The sequence below is a fragment of the Bos indicus genome, chromosome 4 (assembly GCF_029378745.1).
Source record: "Bos indicus isolate NIAB-ARS_2022 breed Sahiwal x Tharparkar chromosome 4, NIAB-ARS_B.indTharparkar_mat_pri_1.0, whole genome shotgun sequence".
In the NCBI taxonomy this organism is placed as follows: Eukaryota; Metazoa; Chordata; class Mammalia; order Artiodactyla; family Bovidae; genus Bos; species Bos indicus.
In genome coordinates, this window is record NC_091763.1 from 54,170,388 (window position 1) to 54,190,152 (window position 19,765).

The 19,765-nt window shown below is 35.6% G+C and overlaps 1 protein-coding gene across 10 annotated transcripts in view; it reads right to left on the reverse strand.

Annotated features, from left to right (window-relative positions):
• The window catches only part of FOXP2 (forkhead box P2), a 661,054-nt gene that overhangs the window by 53,419 nt on the left and 587,870 nt on the right, over positions 1 to 19,765 (reverse strand). For all 10 annotated transcript variants that reach the window (XM_070787815.1, XM_070787814.1, XM_070787813.1 and 7 more), the window contains 2 exons: positions 4,150 to 4,363; positions 2,255 to 2,359 (listed from right to left, as the gene is read on the reverse strand). In XM_070787815.1, coding sequence (XP_070643916.1) covers positions 2,255 to 2,359; positions 4,150 to 4,363 — 319 coding nt within the window. The remainder of the gene's footprint in view (positions 1 to 2,254; positions 2,360 to 4,149; positions 4,364 to 19,765) is intronic.

A 19,765-nucleotide genomic window follows, 5' to 3' on the forward strand; every position in this document is an offset into this window, starting at 1 on the left:
ACACTGGGTACCAAATTTCTGGAAAATGCATGTACAAAAAACTTGAGAATTAAAAACTTTACAGCTTTTTGACTTGCCTGACATTTTTCCCTCCAAGACTGTCTATTCTCTCCATTACTGCAAAAGAAAAACAAAATCTTCTTTCCAAGAAAATCTGTATTAACGGTAATGCCTTCTTCAATTCACTTTCCACACAGACACTAAATCAACTTTTTTTTTCCTGAGTAACTGAAATTAATTTAATAAAATATATCATTTTATTTCTCTTCAAATTTCCCATACACACTCTTCAAATTTCCCATACACATCAAGAAAAAGACAATGCCAGTATAAAAATACATTAAATTAAAATTTCATTTTAGTACCATACACTGGCATTAGCTCTATTAACAGAAGCTATCACATTCATTTGACTTAGAGAATCTAAGCATATCACAACAAAAATGGACTAAACGGAGGACCTTAAAATCTACCGTCATTTGCTCTGTCATCCCTATAAAGTTAATGGGCTGGAAAAATGGTCAGTCTTTGGAACCAAAGTTGATATTTAATTGAAAGGAAATGCCTTTTTAATTGTAACTTCTTCAGTTTTATTTTTAAATACCAGCACGAATATGAAAAAGACTCATGGAGGGTAAAACGAGAGCTCATATTTACACAAATTTGAGATGAATAAAAATGTTTATTTCCATGTGCCATAAAGGAAATTATATTGAAAGATATATCTTTTTTCTTAAAGCTTTATTTTGAATTTTGCTAGAAATAACAACTTAGAGCAATAAAATGTATGATGACTGAGCTATAAGGTTTAAGTTGCTATTCTTAAGAAATAGCAGCAAAAGTCCTCTAAATAATCTTAATGATAAAGAATAATATACTAATCAGAACTAATATAATTCAAATGAAGAGATATGAAATTAGTTCTTCAATGAATGAATATTCTTATGTTCTGTCCTTGTTTTAACAAAGATTATTTTTCTTAGATAAGAAATTAGGCAAATTTAGCAAAGTTGCCTAATATTTTAAGGGCTCTTTTTGCTTAGAACATTTGAATCAGCTTCCTACCCAACAAAATGGCAGCTCACAACTATTCTGGATAGTGCAAATCTTCGATTAAGGCCATGTACAAAGTCCACAGTAATACAGGAAGCATTTTTTTCCTTTAATTGGTTAGAAATTTTTTAAAAAGTTTAAAAAATTCCCTGTGGAAGTCTTCGTGCAATTCGGTTGTACAGTTATTACGATGCCCCGTACTTGGGCCTTGCTGTTAAGGTGCTTCTGCTCTATACCCTGTAGTGTGCCATTTGTAAACACATCCTTTTGATGTTTCTGCCAACATCCTGGCAACAAAGCAATGCAATTTCAAATGAGCTAATTAACTTAATTGTTGATGAAGCATGAAACAGTTCATTGACCCTGTTAGCTGCTCCATGACAACATAAGAGTCTCAGCCTGTGAAGTTACTCATCTCCATAAACCTATCTGTAGCTCTGTTTAGATCTCTTGCATTCTGAAATTGTGGGTGGAAAATGATTCATGAAAGATGCATATTCTCATTTGAAAAAGAACCTCTTATGAATTAAAAAATATATTATCGCTGTATGAAGAAATTAAGGATATACAAAGTTTTGATTTTAAGTTAGAGAAGCCTTACAATATATCAAATAAGCTTAGGGCCATGTATGTTGCTTTATGATTCTCAGGGCAACAAGTCACAACATGGAAAAAATACAGCTATCTTAAAATTTTAGCTATGATTAACTTACAGTTTTTTCATTCTTACTAAATAAATACATTAAACATTATTTAAAGTTAGAAATAAAAATTCTGCAATAAAGATAAGCCTTTAAAATGTGTATTTTGTTTAAATATATGTGTGTCTCTATACACACACACACACACGCACATATGACTTTTCACATAATCTTACTGGAAATTTTTATAGAAACCTTGAAATTTAAGTGAATTCTACAAACATATCTTTCGATCATTAATGACACTATTATAGTAGGCTACTTTTTATTATTCATTCAAAGACCTTTTGTGAAATTTTCTCATGAAAAGTAAAGATGAAGAGTTAACCTTCTTAGCCTGAGTTTGCTAATCCACTTGTTGAAATACACAGAAAACGTACAGAGTGCCTTAGGATGGACCTTTACTTTCTTTCTTCAGCTTTCTTTTGCTTATTTACAGCAAAATTACCTGAAACTCCCATATAATCCACTCCCTTTGCTAAAAAAAGTAAAAAACCTACTTTAAAAACTGTCCAAAATCTTCACAAATGCTTTCACAGCCTGGCCATTTGCAAACTCCATGGCCGTAGAGAGTGTGAGAGGCCCCAGTCTCCTCATGTGACGAGCTGTAGCAAAAGAACACGACGTCAGATTCATCTCAAAAAGCCATAATCGTTGCAGGCTGCTAGCGCCTGTCAGGTTACGATCAGTGACAAACAGGTCAAAACAGGTCAATTCAGCTCAGAGCAGTCAGAAAAATTTAATCGTTCTATTGAATAGTTCAACTGCCAAGGCTAGATGATGTTCCAATTAGAGGAGAAATAAAGCCAAAGATGACTGTTAATAAAGGATGAAAAACTAAGAGGACTGTATAATATCATATGCTAATCCTGCCACATGACCTTAATGTAACATTTACCTCTAAATAAAAATATATATTCATATGTGGTCAAGTGAAGAAAAAAAAACAAACTGTGTTTTTAAGAAAGTAATAGGAAAATCACCACAAGATTTCTGAAATGCTCTTTTTAGAGATAATATGGACCTTCAGAATCATTTACATTGTTTAATATTTATGTGTGAATCATATATATTTCTGCTAGTTACAGTTGATCAAAAAATTCCACTTTGGAATGGTATTCATTAGCTATCTCTTTTATAATTATCCAAGACTTTTGATAAGTGAGTATTGTATCAGATAGATCCTAGAGACATCAACCAACTTCTGAAGTATGTAATCATCAAATTACTCTCAATTAAAGCAACAGCATGAAAGCATTCAAAAGCACACCATTTTACAATAATGAAATCTAACAAGAAAAAATGTTCATGATACTCCAAGAAAAACCAAAAACATCACCAAATTATAGCATTCTATTTTAAACTGTACTGTATAATTGCATGTTTCTTTGAAAAAATACTTGTTTATGAGAAAAGAGTTTATTGCAGACAGGCAGTATTCACATTGCAGAACACTGTCAATTCACTACATTGAAATATGAATTTTATAACTCTACATCATATGGGATTAAGCCACTCTGTAAAGAAATCCTGTACTTATGTTCCATCTTTTAAAATGTATTTTTCACTGAGCAATATTTTGCCTTATATATTTTATGTAAATCACATTAACGGATCTGATTAGGTTACCATATGCCTGAATAAATAGTTAAATGGATAAAAAGTATATGGGTGACCCTTTTACAAAGGTACTTTTTATACAACCAAAAACACTAAGTTGAAACAAATGATCTAATATAATGTACTTAGTGTCGGTAACTGAAACCAAATTTTTCTTTATGAATTTTCATGCAAATTTATCCAGGGTGTTACCATAAGTTCATTTTAATTATATATTTATAATTCCATCATGCCACAAAAACAAAAAAGACGAACCAGATCTTCTTTCTTCTGGTTTATGATACCTGTGTTTATATGCTTATGTATATCTATTCTCTGATTTCTAAGCACAGGGTTGTAACATATATTAAGGGGGATATCTATATAAGTATGTATATATACATATATATATATATATATATATACACACACACATGCATCTTTAATGATTTGAAACTCATTCTTAAGTTTTAAAATGGTAAGAAGATTCTCATTTCAGCAATCAGGTTAATCATAGCATCTTAGCCATAAAAATATATTGACACAATAATTCTACATGCACTTATTATAAAATAACTTTCTTCAGGAAATTCCCCATTATATCCATCAAACTGCTGGTATTTGAGCTGTTTTTTTTCTGATGAAATAATATATAAGATAATTTAAAAGTTTCTACCTATTTAATTTGGGTCCTACACATTCTATCTCTGTTAAGTACAAGTCATTATTTTTAGTGTTACAAATAGTAAAAGTAAAATTTGGTGATAAGTAACAAAATATATCTCATGAAATTTACCTGTCTCGCCTTGCATTTAGAACTGAAGACTGTCCATTCACTATGGTATGATGGGTTATTGGTGGTGATGCTTTGGAAGTGGTGGAGGAGGTAGTCGAGGAGGAATTGTTAGTAGTGAGGTCTAGCCCTCCATGCTTAATGCCATTGTCTTCCATACTGTGAACTCCAGTCACTTCTTTCCATAACTGCTGAATTTCGGCAGGACTTAAGCCAGCTATAAAATGAAAGGAAGCCCCACTAATATAACAAAGTAAAGTTCATATAATGACCTTAGTATTATTACTGGATTAATGCAAACAACAAAAGTGATGTTACCAGAATTATTAATATATGATGATAAATCAGTTTTACGTCATCATCACTATATTTTTTATCTCCGATAATCATTTATCTGTTAAAGACTATCAAATCAAGAACAGAACTAGAAATAATACTACTGGGGCTAATATCAAGGATCAGTTGAAAAAGCACAGCAAGTTCCATTTGAAAATTAAAATATTGGACTTTCAACAGTATTAAAATTAAAATTATTGGACCTTTACTTATTGCTAGTATCAGTGAGGAACTAAAAGACAAAGACACTTGGAAATAACACATATAAAAAGAAATTAAAAAAAAGAAGTAAGGAGGGAAAACACAAATGTCCGGGGAAAACAGTGAACACTCAAAAGAAAAATACATTTGACAATTATCAAGGTATTTTGATCTTTCTCAGAGAGGCAAAGGAAATAACTGAATTTCATCTTCAAGTGCTAAATAAGCCAATATGTTTACTTAAATGGACCAATTAGGCATATAATATCCAAATTTCTCCTCCATTTTATGATTGACAGAACAAATCAAATACTCATTTTAAACAACTTTCTGGTTCAGATTATGCAAATTTACCTGATTTATGAGAAATGAAAAGAGAAACCTTAGGTTGCTATGCTTATCACAATTTCAAACAGACAGTTTTACCAAAAGCTGTCATTTTGGTGATTCTGGCGCCTCAAGATTTTAAGACATGTCCTGAGACTGAAGAAATGACAGGATAGCTCAGATTCTCAACGTTATTAAAAGTTAATTTTTTTCTATAAAAAGAGGATGGGTTAATAAAGAAAGGTATTTCTGTTACAAAGGAAATACTTTCTATATAAAGATCATTAACGACTAATTTAATTCTAGCTTTAACCTAAGATTCTGAAACTTTTATGGCTGTGAGTTTCTGTTACCTGGCTGCATGTGTTTAGGTGTCTTAACAGCAAAACTGCATGAGCAAATCCTTTTCTGTGGAGCATCAACGCACCCTCTGTATCAGAACTTTCACCGCCTCGTCTGCTGCCTCTCTGCTCCACTGTCACTGCTTGTCTAGACGCTGCTGCAGCTTCCTGACTGTCTTCCTGTTTTCACCTTGCCTTTGGATAATTTACTTTTCATCTATCAGCCCAAAGTTATCTCTCTAAAAGTAAATTAAACCATGACACTTCCCCAGCAAAGCCTCTAATGGCTTCTGAGAACACTTAGAAGAGGAAAAAAAAAAACTTACTGCCGCCTATGAGGAGCTGGCACTTATTTTTTATTTTTATGTTACATGCATTTTCCTTATAATTAGAAGAAGTTTGAAATTTATAAGGTTTTGTTTTTCTTTTTTTTTCAATTTTTAGTTGGTTTACAATGTTATATTAGTTTTTACTGTAAGGCAAAGTGAATCGGTTATACATAGACATTTATCCCTTTTTTTTTGAATTCCCTTCCTGTTTAGGACACCACAGAGTACTGAATAGGGTTCCCTGAACTAAACAGTATGTTCTCATTAGTTATCTGTTTATACACTGTTTCAATAGTGTATGCATGTCAATCCCAATCTCCCAATTCATCCCACCACCTCCTTTTCCCCACTTGCTGTTCATAATTTGTTCTCTACGTCGGTGTCTCAATTTCTCTTTCACAAATAAGATAACCTATAGCATTTTTCTAGATTCCACATATATGTGTTAATATATGATATCTGCTTTTCTCTTTTTGACTTAATTTCACTCTGTATGATAGTCTCTAGGTCCATGCACATCTCTACAAATGACCCAATTTCATTCCTTTTTATGGCTGAGTAATATTCCTTTGTACATATATACAACATCTTCTTTATTCTTTCCTCTGTTGTTGAATATTTAGGTTGCTCCCATGTCCTAGCTATTTTAAATAATGCTACAATGAACACTGGGGTGCATGTGTTTTTCTGAATTATGGTTTTCTCTAGGTATATTTCTACTAATGGGACAGTTGGGTCATATGGTAGCTGTATTTTCAGTATATTATCTGATTGTTACCTATGTCTCTGACCTCATCCATCACCGTCTCTCTCCATTTCATTCTATTACATGGGCCTTCTGCTATTTCTCGAATGCATCAAATATTTGCTGCCTTTCAAGCTTTTGCTCCAGCTATTCCCACAACCTAGGCCACTCTCTGGGTGCAAATCTTCTCACAGCTTCCTCCCTCCCTTCATTTAGGTAGCTCAAAGGTCACTTCCTGTGAGAGGTTTTTCAGCACACTATCAACCATTGCCCCTCCCTACTTGCCTTTTATCACGACCTATCTACTTTCTTTTTCTTTAGAGCATTTACCACCCCTAAACTTTATTATTTGTTTTACAGTCTCCCTCCACCATTTACTAGGAGCAAGGATTTCTTACTTTACTGGGAGACACTCAGTTCCTAAAACATTGCCTAGTATGTGCTCAGTAGTTGTTGATTTAATTGATTAAAACAGGTTCATACAGTTCTGAAAGACATCTTGGTTACTATCATACGTAAATGTTCTGTTAAAGGGCATACTATTGTGGGTTGGCCAAAAACCCTAAAAAAATTTGTTAGGGTTTTTCCATAACATCTCCTGGAAGAACCTGAACAAACTTTTTGGCCAACCCAATATTTATGAGTATTGCTTTCTGGTAAGGAAAAAGTCTAAAGAATTATAAATGGTACCATTTGATTTTACCAGATTAAGTGGCTAGTAACATTTTATATTTTGGCTAAAGACATATATATCTGAGACTATAGTTAAGATGTTAATAATAATTTAGCTTTCAGATTTTATTAATAACTTTGGTAACCTACATATCCACTTACCTTAAAGTAGAATTCTATTATACTATTCATTTGCATTGAAAATGAGTGGTACTACCATGGTATCACAATGATAGGATAATAAACAGAAGGCATGTAAACATTTGATAATCAGTCCAAATAATGGTCCTTAATTAACAGAATATTATATTTTAACAATATTAAATATTTATATTTTAAATATTTAATGTTTAAATATTTTAAATATTACAGATACGGAACAGAGGAAAATAATGTCGAAAAGGGATTTCTGTTAGCAAGAATAGCTTCCCAAAGAGTTTACACATTCAAATCACTTGGGGATCCTTTAAAAGTTTCAGTGCTCTGACCACAGCCCCACCAAATTAAATCATAATTTCTGAAGTCAGAACACAGGCATCAGTAGTTTTTGAAGCTCCGTAGATTACTCCAATTGCAGATAATCGGGGGACTGAGGTTCGTGACATTGTACAGGAGACAGGGATCAAGACCATCCCCATGGAACAGAAATGCAAAAAAGCAAAATGGCTGTCTGGGGAGTTCTTCCAATTAGCTGTGAAAAGAAGAGAAGCAAAAAGCAAAGGAGAAAAGGAAAGATAAGCATCTGAATGCAAAGTTCCAAAGAATAGCAAGAAGAGATAAGAAAGCCTTCCTCAGCAATCAATGCAAAGAAATAGAGGAAAACAACAGAATGGGAAAGACTAGAGATCTCTTCACAAAAATTAGAGATACCAAGGGAACATTTCATGCAAAGATGGGCACAATAAAGGACAGAAATGGTACGGACCTAACAGAAGCAGACGTTATTACGAAGAGGTGGCAAGAATATACAGAACTGTACAAAAAAGATCTTCACGACCCAGACAGTCACGATGGTGTGATCACTGACCTAGAGCCAGACATCCTGGAATGTGAAGTCAAGTGGGCCTTAGAAAGCATCACTACGAACAAAGCTAGTGGAGGTGATGGAATTCCAGTTGAGCTATTTCAAATCCTGAAAGATGATGCTGTGAAAGTGCTGCACTCAATATGCCAGCAAATTTGGAAAACTCAGCAGTGGCCACAGGACTGGAAAAGGTCAGTTTTAATTCCAATCCCAAAGAATGCTCAAACTACCGCACAACTGCACTCATCTCATAGGCTAGTAAAGTAATGCTCAAAATTCTCCAAGCCAGGCTTCAGCAATACGTGAACTGTGAACTTCCAGATGTTCAAGGTGGTTTTAGAAAAGGCAGACGAACCAGAGACCAAATTGCCAACATCTGCTGGATCGTCAAAAAAGCAAGAGAGTTCCAGAAAAACATCTATTTCTCCTTATTGACTATGCCAAAGCCTTTGAGTGTGTGAATCACAATAAACTGTGGAAAATTCTGAAAGAGATGGGAATACCAGACCACCTGATCTGCCTCTTGAGAAATCTGTATGCAGGTCAGGAAGCAACAGTTAGAACTGGACATGGAACAACAGACTGGTTCCAAATAGGAAAAGCAGTACGTCAAGGCTGTATATTGTCACCCTGCTGATTTAACTTATGTGCAGAGAACATCATGAGAAATGCTGGACTGGAAGAAACACAAGCTGGAATCAAGACTGCCGGGAGCAATATCAATAACCTCAGATATGCAGATGACACCACCCTTACAGTAGAAAGTGAAGAGGAACTAAACAGCCTTGATGAAGGTGAAAGAGGAGAGGGAAAAAGTTGGCTTAAAACTCAACATTCAGAAAACGAAGATCATGGCATCTGGTCCCATCACTTAATGGGAAATAGATGGGGAAACAGTGGAAAAAATGTCAGACTTTATTTTTGGGGGCTCCAAAATCACTGCAGTTGGTGACTGCAGCCATGAAATTAAAAGACGCTTACTCCTTGGAAGGAAAGTTATGACCAACCTAGATAGCATATTGAAAAGCAGAGACATTACTTTGCCAACAAAGGTCCATCTAGTCAAGGCTATGGTTTTTCCAGTGGTCATGTATGGATGTGAGATTTGGACTGTGAAGAAAGCTGAGCGCCGAAGAATTGATGCTTTTGAACTGTGGTGTTGGAGAAGATTCTTGAGTCCCTTGGACTGTAAGGAGATCCAACCAGTCCATTCTGAAGGAGATCAGCCCTGGGATTTCTTTGGAAGGAATTATGCTAAAGCTGAAACTCCAGTACTTTGGCCACCTCATGTGAAGAGTTGACTCATTGGAAAAGACTCTGACGCTGGGAGAGATTGGGGGCAGGAGGAGAAGGGGACGACAGAGGATGAGATGGCTGGATGGCATCACTGACTCGATGGACGTGAGTTTGAGTGAACTCCGGGAGTTGGTGATGGACAGGGAGGCCTGGCGTGCTGCGATTCATGGGGTGGCAAAGAGTCGGACACGACTGAGCGACTGAACTGAACTGAGATTACTCCAATTGCAGATAATCGGGGTGGGGGGCATTTTTAAAAAGTAAAGTAACACACTGCTCATGAGACAACGTTTTCACATCAACTTGCTTAGTTTTTTTCTATGGATATAAAACTATTTTAAAATATGAAACAACTAGCTAATCAACTTTGTGCCATTTTGGAGGTTTCATGAGTTTTTTTTTATGTTTTGATGATTTGCAAGAATTAATTCACTTTTTCAGGCAGTATTATAACAAAGTCAGTATTGTATTCTATGGAACAGTACTCCCTAAATGCTGTTAGTCTAAGAGATCTCAGAGATCTGTTATCTCAATTTAGGAGACCCATGGCTTATGTTAGCAAGTAAAACAGTTCTGAGATGTTTAGTAACAGAGATATCTTAGATTTCTTTCTTTAACTCAGTGTTTTTCAAATATGTAAGGAAAAAAATAACTCAATAAATTATTTTTATAATTACACTAATTTATTTCAGTATCAAATACTAAGTACAGGCTTAGGATTCAAGTGATCTCTAGCCCAGATCTCTTCCTTGAATTGCAGGCTTATTTGACATCTCACTGTAACACTAACAGATTCTCCAGTCTTACATGTTCACAACTAAGCTCCTGTTTATACAGCTCCTCTGGCTCCAACTCACTCCTCTGGCAGGTTTCTTTGTCTGATTTATTTAACAGATATATATATATAGTGCTACTTATATGTCAATCAATTTTGCAAAGCCTTCATACATGATAACTGATGTAATGCCCAACCACTATCATCTTTACTTTCATTTTAGAGATGAGGACACTGAAGTACAGGAAAATTAATTAACTTGTTCAAGAGCACCCTCACATTTCCAAGGTCACAACTCACATAGCCCCTTCCCAGGACCACTTCCCTGGCTATCTTGTGTACAAGTTCAACTTCACCCATCTCATGGTTGCTTAAGTATCTCTTATCCTTGCTTTTTCATTTTTCTCCTTAGCAGTTACCACTATATACTTTATTTGTTGTCTGTCTTCTTTAAAAGGTAGGTTTTATAATGGCAGGGTTTACTATCGGTTATTGTCAAAGATTTATCCCCAGAGCCTATACAAGTGCCTGCAACAAGTGAAAATTCAATGAAGCTAAGTTAAAAGATCTGTTCAATTTATCAGAAAACTAGTGTATTGGCAAGCACAATCTGGGATCTGGGAATCAGTGGACTAGAGCATCATAGATTAATAATCAACATAAAATCTTAAGTGAAGATTATTCACTTTCCCTTAAAACAGTATTTCAAGGATGTATACATGCAATTAGTGTAGTCCAGTTGCTCAGTTGTCTCCAACTGTTTGCGACCCCCATGGACTGCAGCACGCCGGGCCTACCTCTCCATCACCAACTCCCGGAGTTTACACAAACTCATGTCCATTGAGTCAATGATGCCACCCAACCATCTCACCCTCTGTTGTCCCCTTCTCCTCCCACTTTAAATCTTTCCCAGCATCAGGGTCTTTTCCAATGAGTCAGTTCTTTGCATCAGGTAGCCAAAGTATTGGAGCTTCATCTTCAGTATAAGTCCTTCCAATGAATATTCAGGACTGATTTCCTTTAGGATGGACTTTATAGGATGGACTTTATGATTTCCTTTAGGATCTCCTTGCAGTCCAAGGGACTCTCAAGAATCTTCTCCAACACACAGTTCAAAAGCACCCATTCTTTGTCACTCAGCTTTCTTTACATCCAACTCTCACATCCATACATGACTACTGGAAAAACCATAGCTTTGACTAGACAGAATTTTGTTGGCAAAGTAATGTCTCTGCTTTTTAATATGCTGTGTAGGTTGGTCATAACTTTCCTTCCAAGGAGTAAGCATTTTTTAATTTCATGACTGCAGTCACCAACTGCAGTGAGTTTGGAGCACCCAAAAATAAAGTCTCTCACTATTTCCACTGTTTCCCCATCTATTTCCCATGAAGTGATGGGAGCAGATGCCATGATCTTCGTTTTTGGAATGTTGAGCTTTAAGCCAACTTTTTCATTCTCCTCTTTCACTTTCATCAAGACACTGTTTAGTTCTTCTTCGCTTTCTACCATAAGGGTTGTATCATCTACATATCTGAGGTTATTGATATTTCTCCTGGCAATCTTGATTCCAGCTTGTGCTTCATCCAGGCCAGCATTTCTCACGATATACTCTGCATATAAGTTAAATAAGCAGGTTGACAATTTACAGCCTTGATGTAATCCTTTCCTTATTTGGAACTAGTCTGTTGTTCCATGTCCAGTTCTAACTGTTGCTTCCTGACCTGCATATAGATTTCTCAAGAGGCAGGTCAGGTGGTCTGGTATTCCCATCTCTTTCAGAATTTTCCAGAGTTTGTTGTGATCCACACAGTCAAAGGCTTTGGCATAGCTTTAAAACAGAAGTAGATGTTTTTCTGGAACTCTCTTGCTTTTTCAATGATCCAACATGTGTTGGTAATTTGATCTCTGTTTCCTCTGCCATTTCTAAATCCAGCTTGAACATCTGGAAGTTCACAGTTCACATACTGGTGAAGCCTGGCTTGGAGAATTTTGACCATTATTTTGCTAGTGTGTGAGATGAGTGCAATTGTGTGGTAGCTTGAGCATTCTTTGGCATTGTTTTTCTTTGGGATTGAAATGAAAACTGACCTTTTTCCTGTGGCCACTGCTGAGCTTTCCAAATTTGCTGGCATATTGAGTGTAGCACATTCACAGCATCACATTTTAGGATTTGAAATAGCTTAACTGGAATTCTGACACTCCACTAGCTTTTTCAGTAGTGATGTTTCGTAAGGCCCACTTGACTTCATATTCCAGGATGTCTGGCTCTAGGTGAGTCATCACACCATCGTGACTATCTGGGTCTTGAAGATCTTTTTTGTATAATTCTTCTGTGTATTCTTGACACCTCTTCTTAATATCTTCTGCTTCCGTTCAGTTCAGTTCAGTCACTCAGTCATGTCCGACTCTTTGTGACCCCATGAATTGTGGCACACCAGGCCTCCCTGTTCATCACCAACTCCTGGAGTTTACCCAAACTCATGTCCATCAAGTCGATGATGCTATCCAGCCATCTCATCCTCTGTCGTCCCCTTCTCCTCCTGCCCCCAATACCTCCCAGCATCAGGGTCTTTTCCAATGAGTCAACTCTTTGCATGAGGTGGCCAAAGTACTGGAGTTTCAGTTTTAGCATCAGTCCTTCCAATGAACACCCAGGACTGATCTCCTTTAGGATGGACTGTCTCCTTGCAGTCTTCTGTTGCTGCTACTGATAAGCCGCTTCAGTCGTGTCTGACTCTGTGCGACCCCAAAGACGGCAGCCCACCAGGCTCCCCTGTCCCTGGGATTCTCCAGGCAAGAACACTGGACTGGGTTGCCATTTCCTTCTCCAATGCATGAAAGTGAAAAGTGAAAGTGAAGTTGCTCAGTCGTGTCCGACTCGTAGCAACCCCATGGACTGCAGCCCACCAGGCTCCTCCGTCCATGGGATTTTCCAGGCAAGAGTACTGGAGTGGGGTGCCATTGCCTTCTCTGAGTCTTCTGTTAGGTCCATACTATTTCTGTCCTTTATTGAACTCATCTTTGCATGAAATGTTCCCTTGGTATCTCTAATTTTCTTGAAGAGATCTCTGGTCTTTCCCATTCTCTTGTTTTCCTCTATTTCTTTGCGTTGATCACTGAGGAAGGCTTTCTTATCTCTTCTTGCTATTCTTTGGTACTCTTCATTCAAATGTGTATATCTTTCCTTTTCTCCTTTGCCTTTTTTGCCTTTTGTTTCTCTTCTTTTAAAGCTATTTGTAAGGCCTCCTCAGACAAGCATTTTGTCTTTTTGTATTTCTTTTTCTTGAGGATGATCTTGATCCCTGCCTCCTGTATAGTTCTTCAGGCACTCTGACTATCAGATCTAATCCTTTGAATCTATTTCTCACTTCCATTGTATAATTGTAAGGGATTTGATTTAGGTCATACCTGAATGGTGCAGCGGTTTCCCTACTTTCTTCAATTTAAGTCTGAATTTGGCAATAAGGAGATCATGATCTGAGCCACAGTCAGCTCCTGGTCTTGTTTTTTTCTGACTGTATAGAGCTTCTCCATCTTTGGCTGCAAAGAATATAATCATCCTGACTTCAGTGCGGACCATCTGGTGATGTCCATGTGTAGAGTCTTCTCTGTGTTGTTGGAAGAGGGTGTTTGTTCTGACCAGTGTGTTCTCTTGGCAAAACTCTATCAGCTTTTGCCCTGCCTCATTCTGTACTCCAAGGTGAAATTTGCATGTTACGCCAGGTATTTCTTGACTTCCTACTTTTGTATTCCAGTCCCCTATAATGAAAAGGACATCATATTTGGGTATTAGTTCTATAAGGTCTTGTAGGTCTTCATAGAACTGTTCAACTTCAGCTTCTTCAGCATCACTGGTCAGGAGATAGACTTGGATTACTGTGATATTGAATGGTTTGCCTTGGAAACAAACAGAGATCATTCTGTCGTTTTTGAGATTGCATCCAGAACTCTTTTGTTTCAGAATTTTTGTTGATTATGATGGCTACTCCATTTCTTCTAAGGGATTCTTGCCCACTATAGTAGATATAATGGTCATCTGAGTTAAAATCACCCATTCCAGTCCATTTTAGTTTGCTGATTCGGTTTGTTGCTATTCACTGCCAGTACTATAGACAAGCATTAAAAGGTTTCTTCTTTCAGGAGTTGAAAGAAAAACAATAATTGCTAATCAAATTCCATATAATACCACAGATAAATCAAGTAATTCTTTATTCCTAGAGTCAGAGTTTGTAGAATAACTACTAGGTGCCAAGCACTGTGCTAAGAATTAATGAAAATTTGGTAATTCATATCTAGATTCACATCTAGATTATACATCCTTAAGGCACACACAATTTAAAAATTCCAGTGGTCTCACATACTGGTAAAAATTATTAATACATGAGCAGCTCTCTGACACTCAAAAATAAAAATAATTCTTTCCATGTCCTTTTATTTTCTACATTCAGTAATAATTTTGTTATTAAATAAGTAATTTTAATATGGCATTATGTAAAGTCAGTCTACTTGAATTAATTAATTTAATAATGGTCTGCTTATTTTAGGGTTACTCAAAACTAAAAATAATAAAAGTATATTTTTGTAGAGTATTATATTATTCATATGTATATTGAACCAATCTGATATTAAATAATTTGAATTATTGAAATATTAATTTTTACTTTTCATCTTAAATTTTACAATTTGAAAAACCAGTATACACACATGGGCAAAATAACTGAACTGCAGAGAAGGGTATGCCTTGCAAACTTAAATTTCCATACTAGTCCTGACCTCTGTGTCCCCAGAACTCCTCTCCAGTGGCAACAATTATTGCAGTTGGTGAGCTGTCCCTCAGAGAGCCACGTGTTGATTTATAATTTGCCAAACCTAACATCTATTGATCTGTATTTGACTAGGAGCTTACTATAACCTGTATGCAAAATGCCCCTGTTTAAAATCTATTTTCAATGAGAGGTGTACCAAATAAACATTTGTTCAAATGCTGAATTACAGGGAGTAAAACTAGTTTTTTTTGCTGAAACTGAGACCAAAAGCAAGTATCTCAACCAAGGAAAGGAATTTCTAGGATACAGGAATACATCTGACATAAAAACTGTTCCTGCTATGATTTAACTATTAAATGTTCACAGTTTGATATTCTCTTACAAAAACAATGATTTCTCTTTTTTCTTGATTATGATATCTTAATGTGGCAAAGTTCTCCCACAACTCATAAAGAATTAACAGTCTTATGGACTCTGTGGGAGAGGGAGAGGGTGGGGAGATTTGGGAGAATGACATTGAACATGTAAAATATCATGTAAGAAACGAGGTGCCAGTCCAGGTTCGATGCACAATACTGGATGCTTGGGGCTAGTACACTGGGACGACCCAGAGGGATGGTATGGGGAGGGAGGAAGGAGGAGGGTTCAGGAGGGTTCAGGATGGGGAACACATGTATACCTGTGGCAGATTCATTTGGATATTTGGCAAAACTAATACAATTATGTAAAGTTTAAAAATAAAATTAAATTAAAAAAAAAAGACATATAACCTAAACATTAAATCCAATTTAATCTCTATCTTCCTATCTCATTTAAATTTTCTCAAAAACTAACTCAATATATTTTTAATATTTCCCCATGTATTTATTTATCCCTGTTAGCTTTTTTAAAACCCAATTTTATTATTTTTTGAGTCAATTTTTTAAAACTTAAAAAAATAGTTTGTTTTTGGCTCTGCTGGGTCTTTGTTGCTACATTGGCTTTTCTCTAGTTGCAGAAAATGGGCGCTACTCTCTAGCTGCTGTATGCTAGCTTCTCATTGCAGAGGCTTCTCATTGCAGAGCACAGGCTGTAGGGTGTGGGCTTCAGCAGTGGCAGCACGTGGGCTCATTAGTTGCGGCTCCTGTTCTCTAGAGCACAGGCTCACTAGTTGTGGTGCATGGGCTTAATCGCTCTTCAGTATGTAGGCTCTTCCCAGATCAGGGGTTGAACCTTTGTCTCCCGGATTAGCAGGCAGATTCTCTACCGATGAGCCACCAGGAAAGTCACCCTCAGTTAGTTTTTAATGCATAACAGCATTCACAGGTAACTTGCAAAGTTTTAGTACCCCAACAATAAATTTTCATTCAAACTTTATCTCACTGATGGAGTTTCCAGGATGTAAAACTCCAAAGAAGATTTCCTTAAGTTACAAATAGAAGGTTTATTTGGTAAGTGAAAGGGAATACTAAGATGGTAACAATAATTCTTTATGACTTACATTGTTCATAATGCTAGTACTATTACCCTTATTATATATATGTTCTATGTAAGCCTATTATCACAGATAAAGCAAAAACTTAAGGATGCCAGAGTGGTGTTGAAGTAGGAATTTGGCTATTTAGAGTTTCACAAGCAGAACATGAAGTCAAAGCCAAATAGCTGACTTTGACTGAACACTGATGCCAAAGATGAACTTCAGCAGAGTCCTAACTCAACATAAAGGACATTATTATACTTTATTTCAAAATATATCTTTTTTTTTATTGTTCAACAATTCTCTGATTCCAAGCTCATCTAGTTTGACAAATAGATTTTGTTAGTTCAAAATTGCACTGGTTTTTATCCAAAATTCCCTGTTAGGTCTCTCAGATTGGTAATGAAAATGTTTATTTTAGACAGGTATTATAAATTCAAAAAATTTTTAAAAGTTGGAATGAAACATATATGTATATGTGTGTATGTGTATACACACATACATACACATATATGTATATGTGTGTATGTGTACACACATATATGTATATGTGTGTATGTATATACACACACATACATACACATATATGTATGTGTTTTTGTTGTTTGGTTGCTCAGTCATGTCCAACTCTTTGCATCCTCCTGGATTGTAGCCCACCAGGCTACTCTGTCCATGGGATTTCCCAGGCACAAATATTGGAGTGGATTGCCATTTCCTTCTCCAGGGTAAGTATGTGTATACATATGTAAGTTCTTGGAGTAATACTGAATTTGTGAATATATACTGTGTATTGGGATACACTGACCTCATCTTATGTCAAAAATATATATCAAAATTTAAAGTGCATGTCACAATAATTTCATATTTTTTTAAGTTTTAATTTTTTAATCCTATTTAAGTACCATAGTAAACAAGGGTCAGTCAGTCAGTCAGTTCAGTTGCTCAGTCATGTCCAACTCTTTGCGACCCCATGAATCGCCGTATGCCAGGCCTCCCTGTCCATCACCAACTCCCGGAGTTTATTCCAAACTCATGTCCATCGAGTCAGTGATGCCATCCAGCCATCTCATCCTCTGTCATCCCCTTCTCCTCCTGCCCCCATTTTCCAATGAGTCAACTCTTTGCATGAGGTGGCCAAAGTACTGGAGTTTCAGCTTCAGCATCAGTCCTTCCAATGAACACCCAGGACTGATCTCCTTTAGGATGGACTGGTTGGATCTCCTTGCAGTCCAAGAGACTCTCAAGAGTCTTCTCCAACACCACAGTTCAAAAGCATCAGTTCTTCAGTGCTCAGCTTTCTTCACAGTCCAACTCTCACACCCATACATGACCACTGGAAAAACAATAGCCTTGACTAGACGGACCTTTGTTGGCAAAGTAATGTCTCTGCTTTTTAATATTCTACCTAGGTTGGTCATAACTTTCCTTCCAAGGAGTAAGCGTCTTTTAATACTATGTCATGAAGACATGTCACTAAATAATTATTAGTTGATATTTAAAGTACACTGTGCATTAAATACTTTTACAATCAGTAGTTTATTCTAGACGGATTTACAAATCCATCCTTTCTTATTTGACTTCTGTATACCAACAGTCACTCTATATACAAACTTAGAGATCATAATTTAATTGCCTACTTTACATTAAAATCCAGGATTGTAGTAACTGTAGTAATGTTCATGATGACTTTAAATACTCAGTATTTAAAATGCCTTACTTTAAAATGATAAAATATAACATTGCATCATTTTGCAACATAGAGAAAAATGTCTGTGAATTTCTTTATCAAAATTATAAATTTCTAATGTCTAATTCTCATGCACAAATTTTTATACAGTTGAAAAAAAATCATAGCTTTAAAAGTAGTCTGAACAAGCTGTGTTAAATCATGGGGATAAATACTGCTAGTATAGCATATTTTTTAAGATACAATGAGACTATTATCATTGCATATTAATCCTACTTTGTTTTCATATGGTTATTATTTGTAACTAATTGATCAACCAACCAAAAACCTCATGCAAAGTTAACTGAGAAGCTGTTAAAAAAATAATTAAAACATTTTTGTTCAAAACAGGCAGTAGCTGAGGCAAAGATTCAGCTTTTTTCCTTTTACAATTACTTTTTTACTTTGTCCCACTTTAACTTTGAAATTCCACAAGTGTGCTATGAACTCATGTTTCTTTAGCATAGCTGGTTTATCTGACACATTCCTTCTGAGTTTGGCTGATGAGTCTCCACAATGGCACTTTCCGTACATTTATCTAAACAGTTGAAAACACAATGGTGACTTCCATCTCTTTTGTTTGGACCCAGAGATTATCACACTAAGAGAAGTAAACCAGACAGAGAAAGACAAGTATCATATGATACCACTTATACGTGGAATCCAAATGAAAAATGACACAAATGAACTTATATATAAAACAGAAATAACCCCACAGACATAGAAACAAATGTATGGTTACCGAAGGGCATAGGGGAGGGAGGGTAAACTAGGAGTTCGGGATTCTGCATCACATTACTATACATAAAATAGATAACCAACAAGGACTTACTATATAGTACAGCAAACTACAGTCAATATTTTTTAATAACCTATGTGAGAAAAGAATCTGAAAAAGAATATATGTGTATATATATATATTCTTTCTGTATATATTTTTGTGTATATATATATATATGAATCACTTAACACTTTAAACTATCACAACAGTGTAAGTCTACTATATTTCAATTAAAAAACTGTTTAAATCCATTTTCTGCTCAAACCAAGACTGCTCAAATGTTTTCAGTTTTACTTCTTTTCCCTCAGCATTTTCCATTCTGTGTGTTTTATTTCTCATGTATTTTATGGAGATACAAATGGAAGAAAAATAAGTGGTGATCAATCACTTTAAATAGTAGAGAAATAGTGAATCATTACATTGTGTAACATCAGGGACTAACTCAGGGTTGTAAGTCAATCTTTTCATGATGTATGTAAGCCAAGTCACTATGCTGCATACCTTAAATTTATACAGTGCTGTATATAAATTATATCTCAATAAAACTGGAAAAAAACAAGAAAAACAAAGGAGATAATTCTATCAAAAAAAAAAGCTCAGGAATAAGAGAAAGTTTTCATTTAAAAACTATTAGAATGGTTATATCATAATGAATTTCCTTGTTCACAAGATATTTGTATGTTTGATTTTAAAGAATGCAGTTCAACAAGTATATTTTATAGAAGTTACATTTTGTTTCTATGAGCATTTTAAACATTTTTTAAATGTTTGAATGGTTTTACTCAAATAAAATCATGCTGGTTTATTCCAATTCTCTTTGGAATGACACAGAAAAAAATGGTTT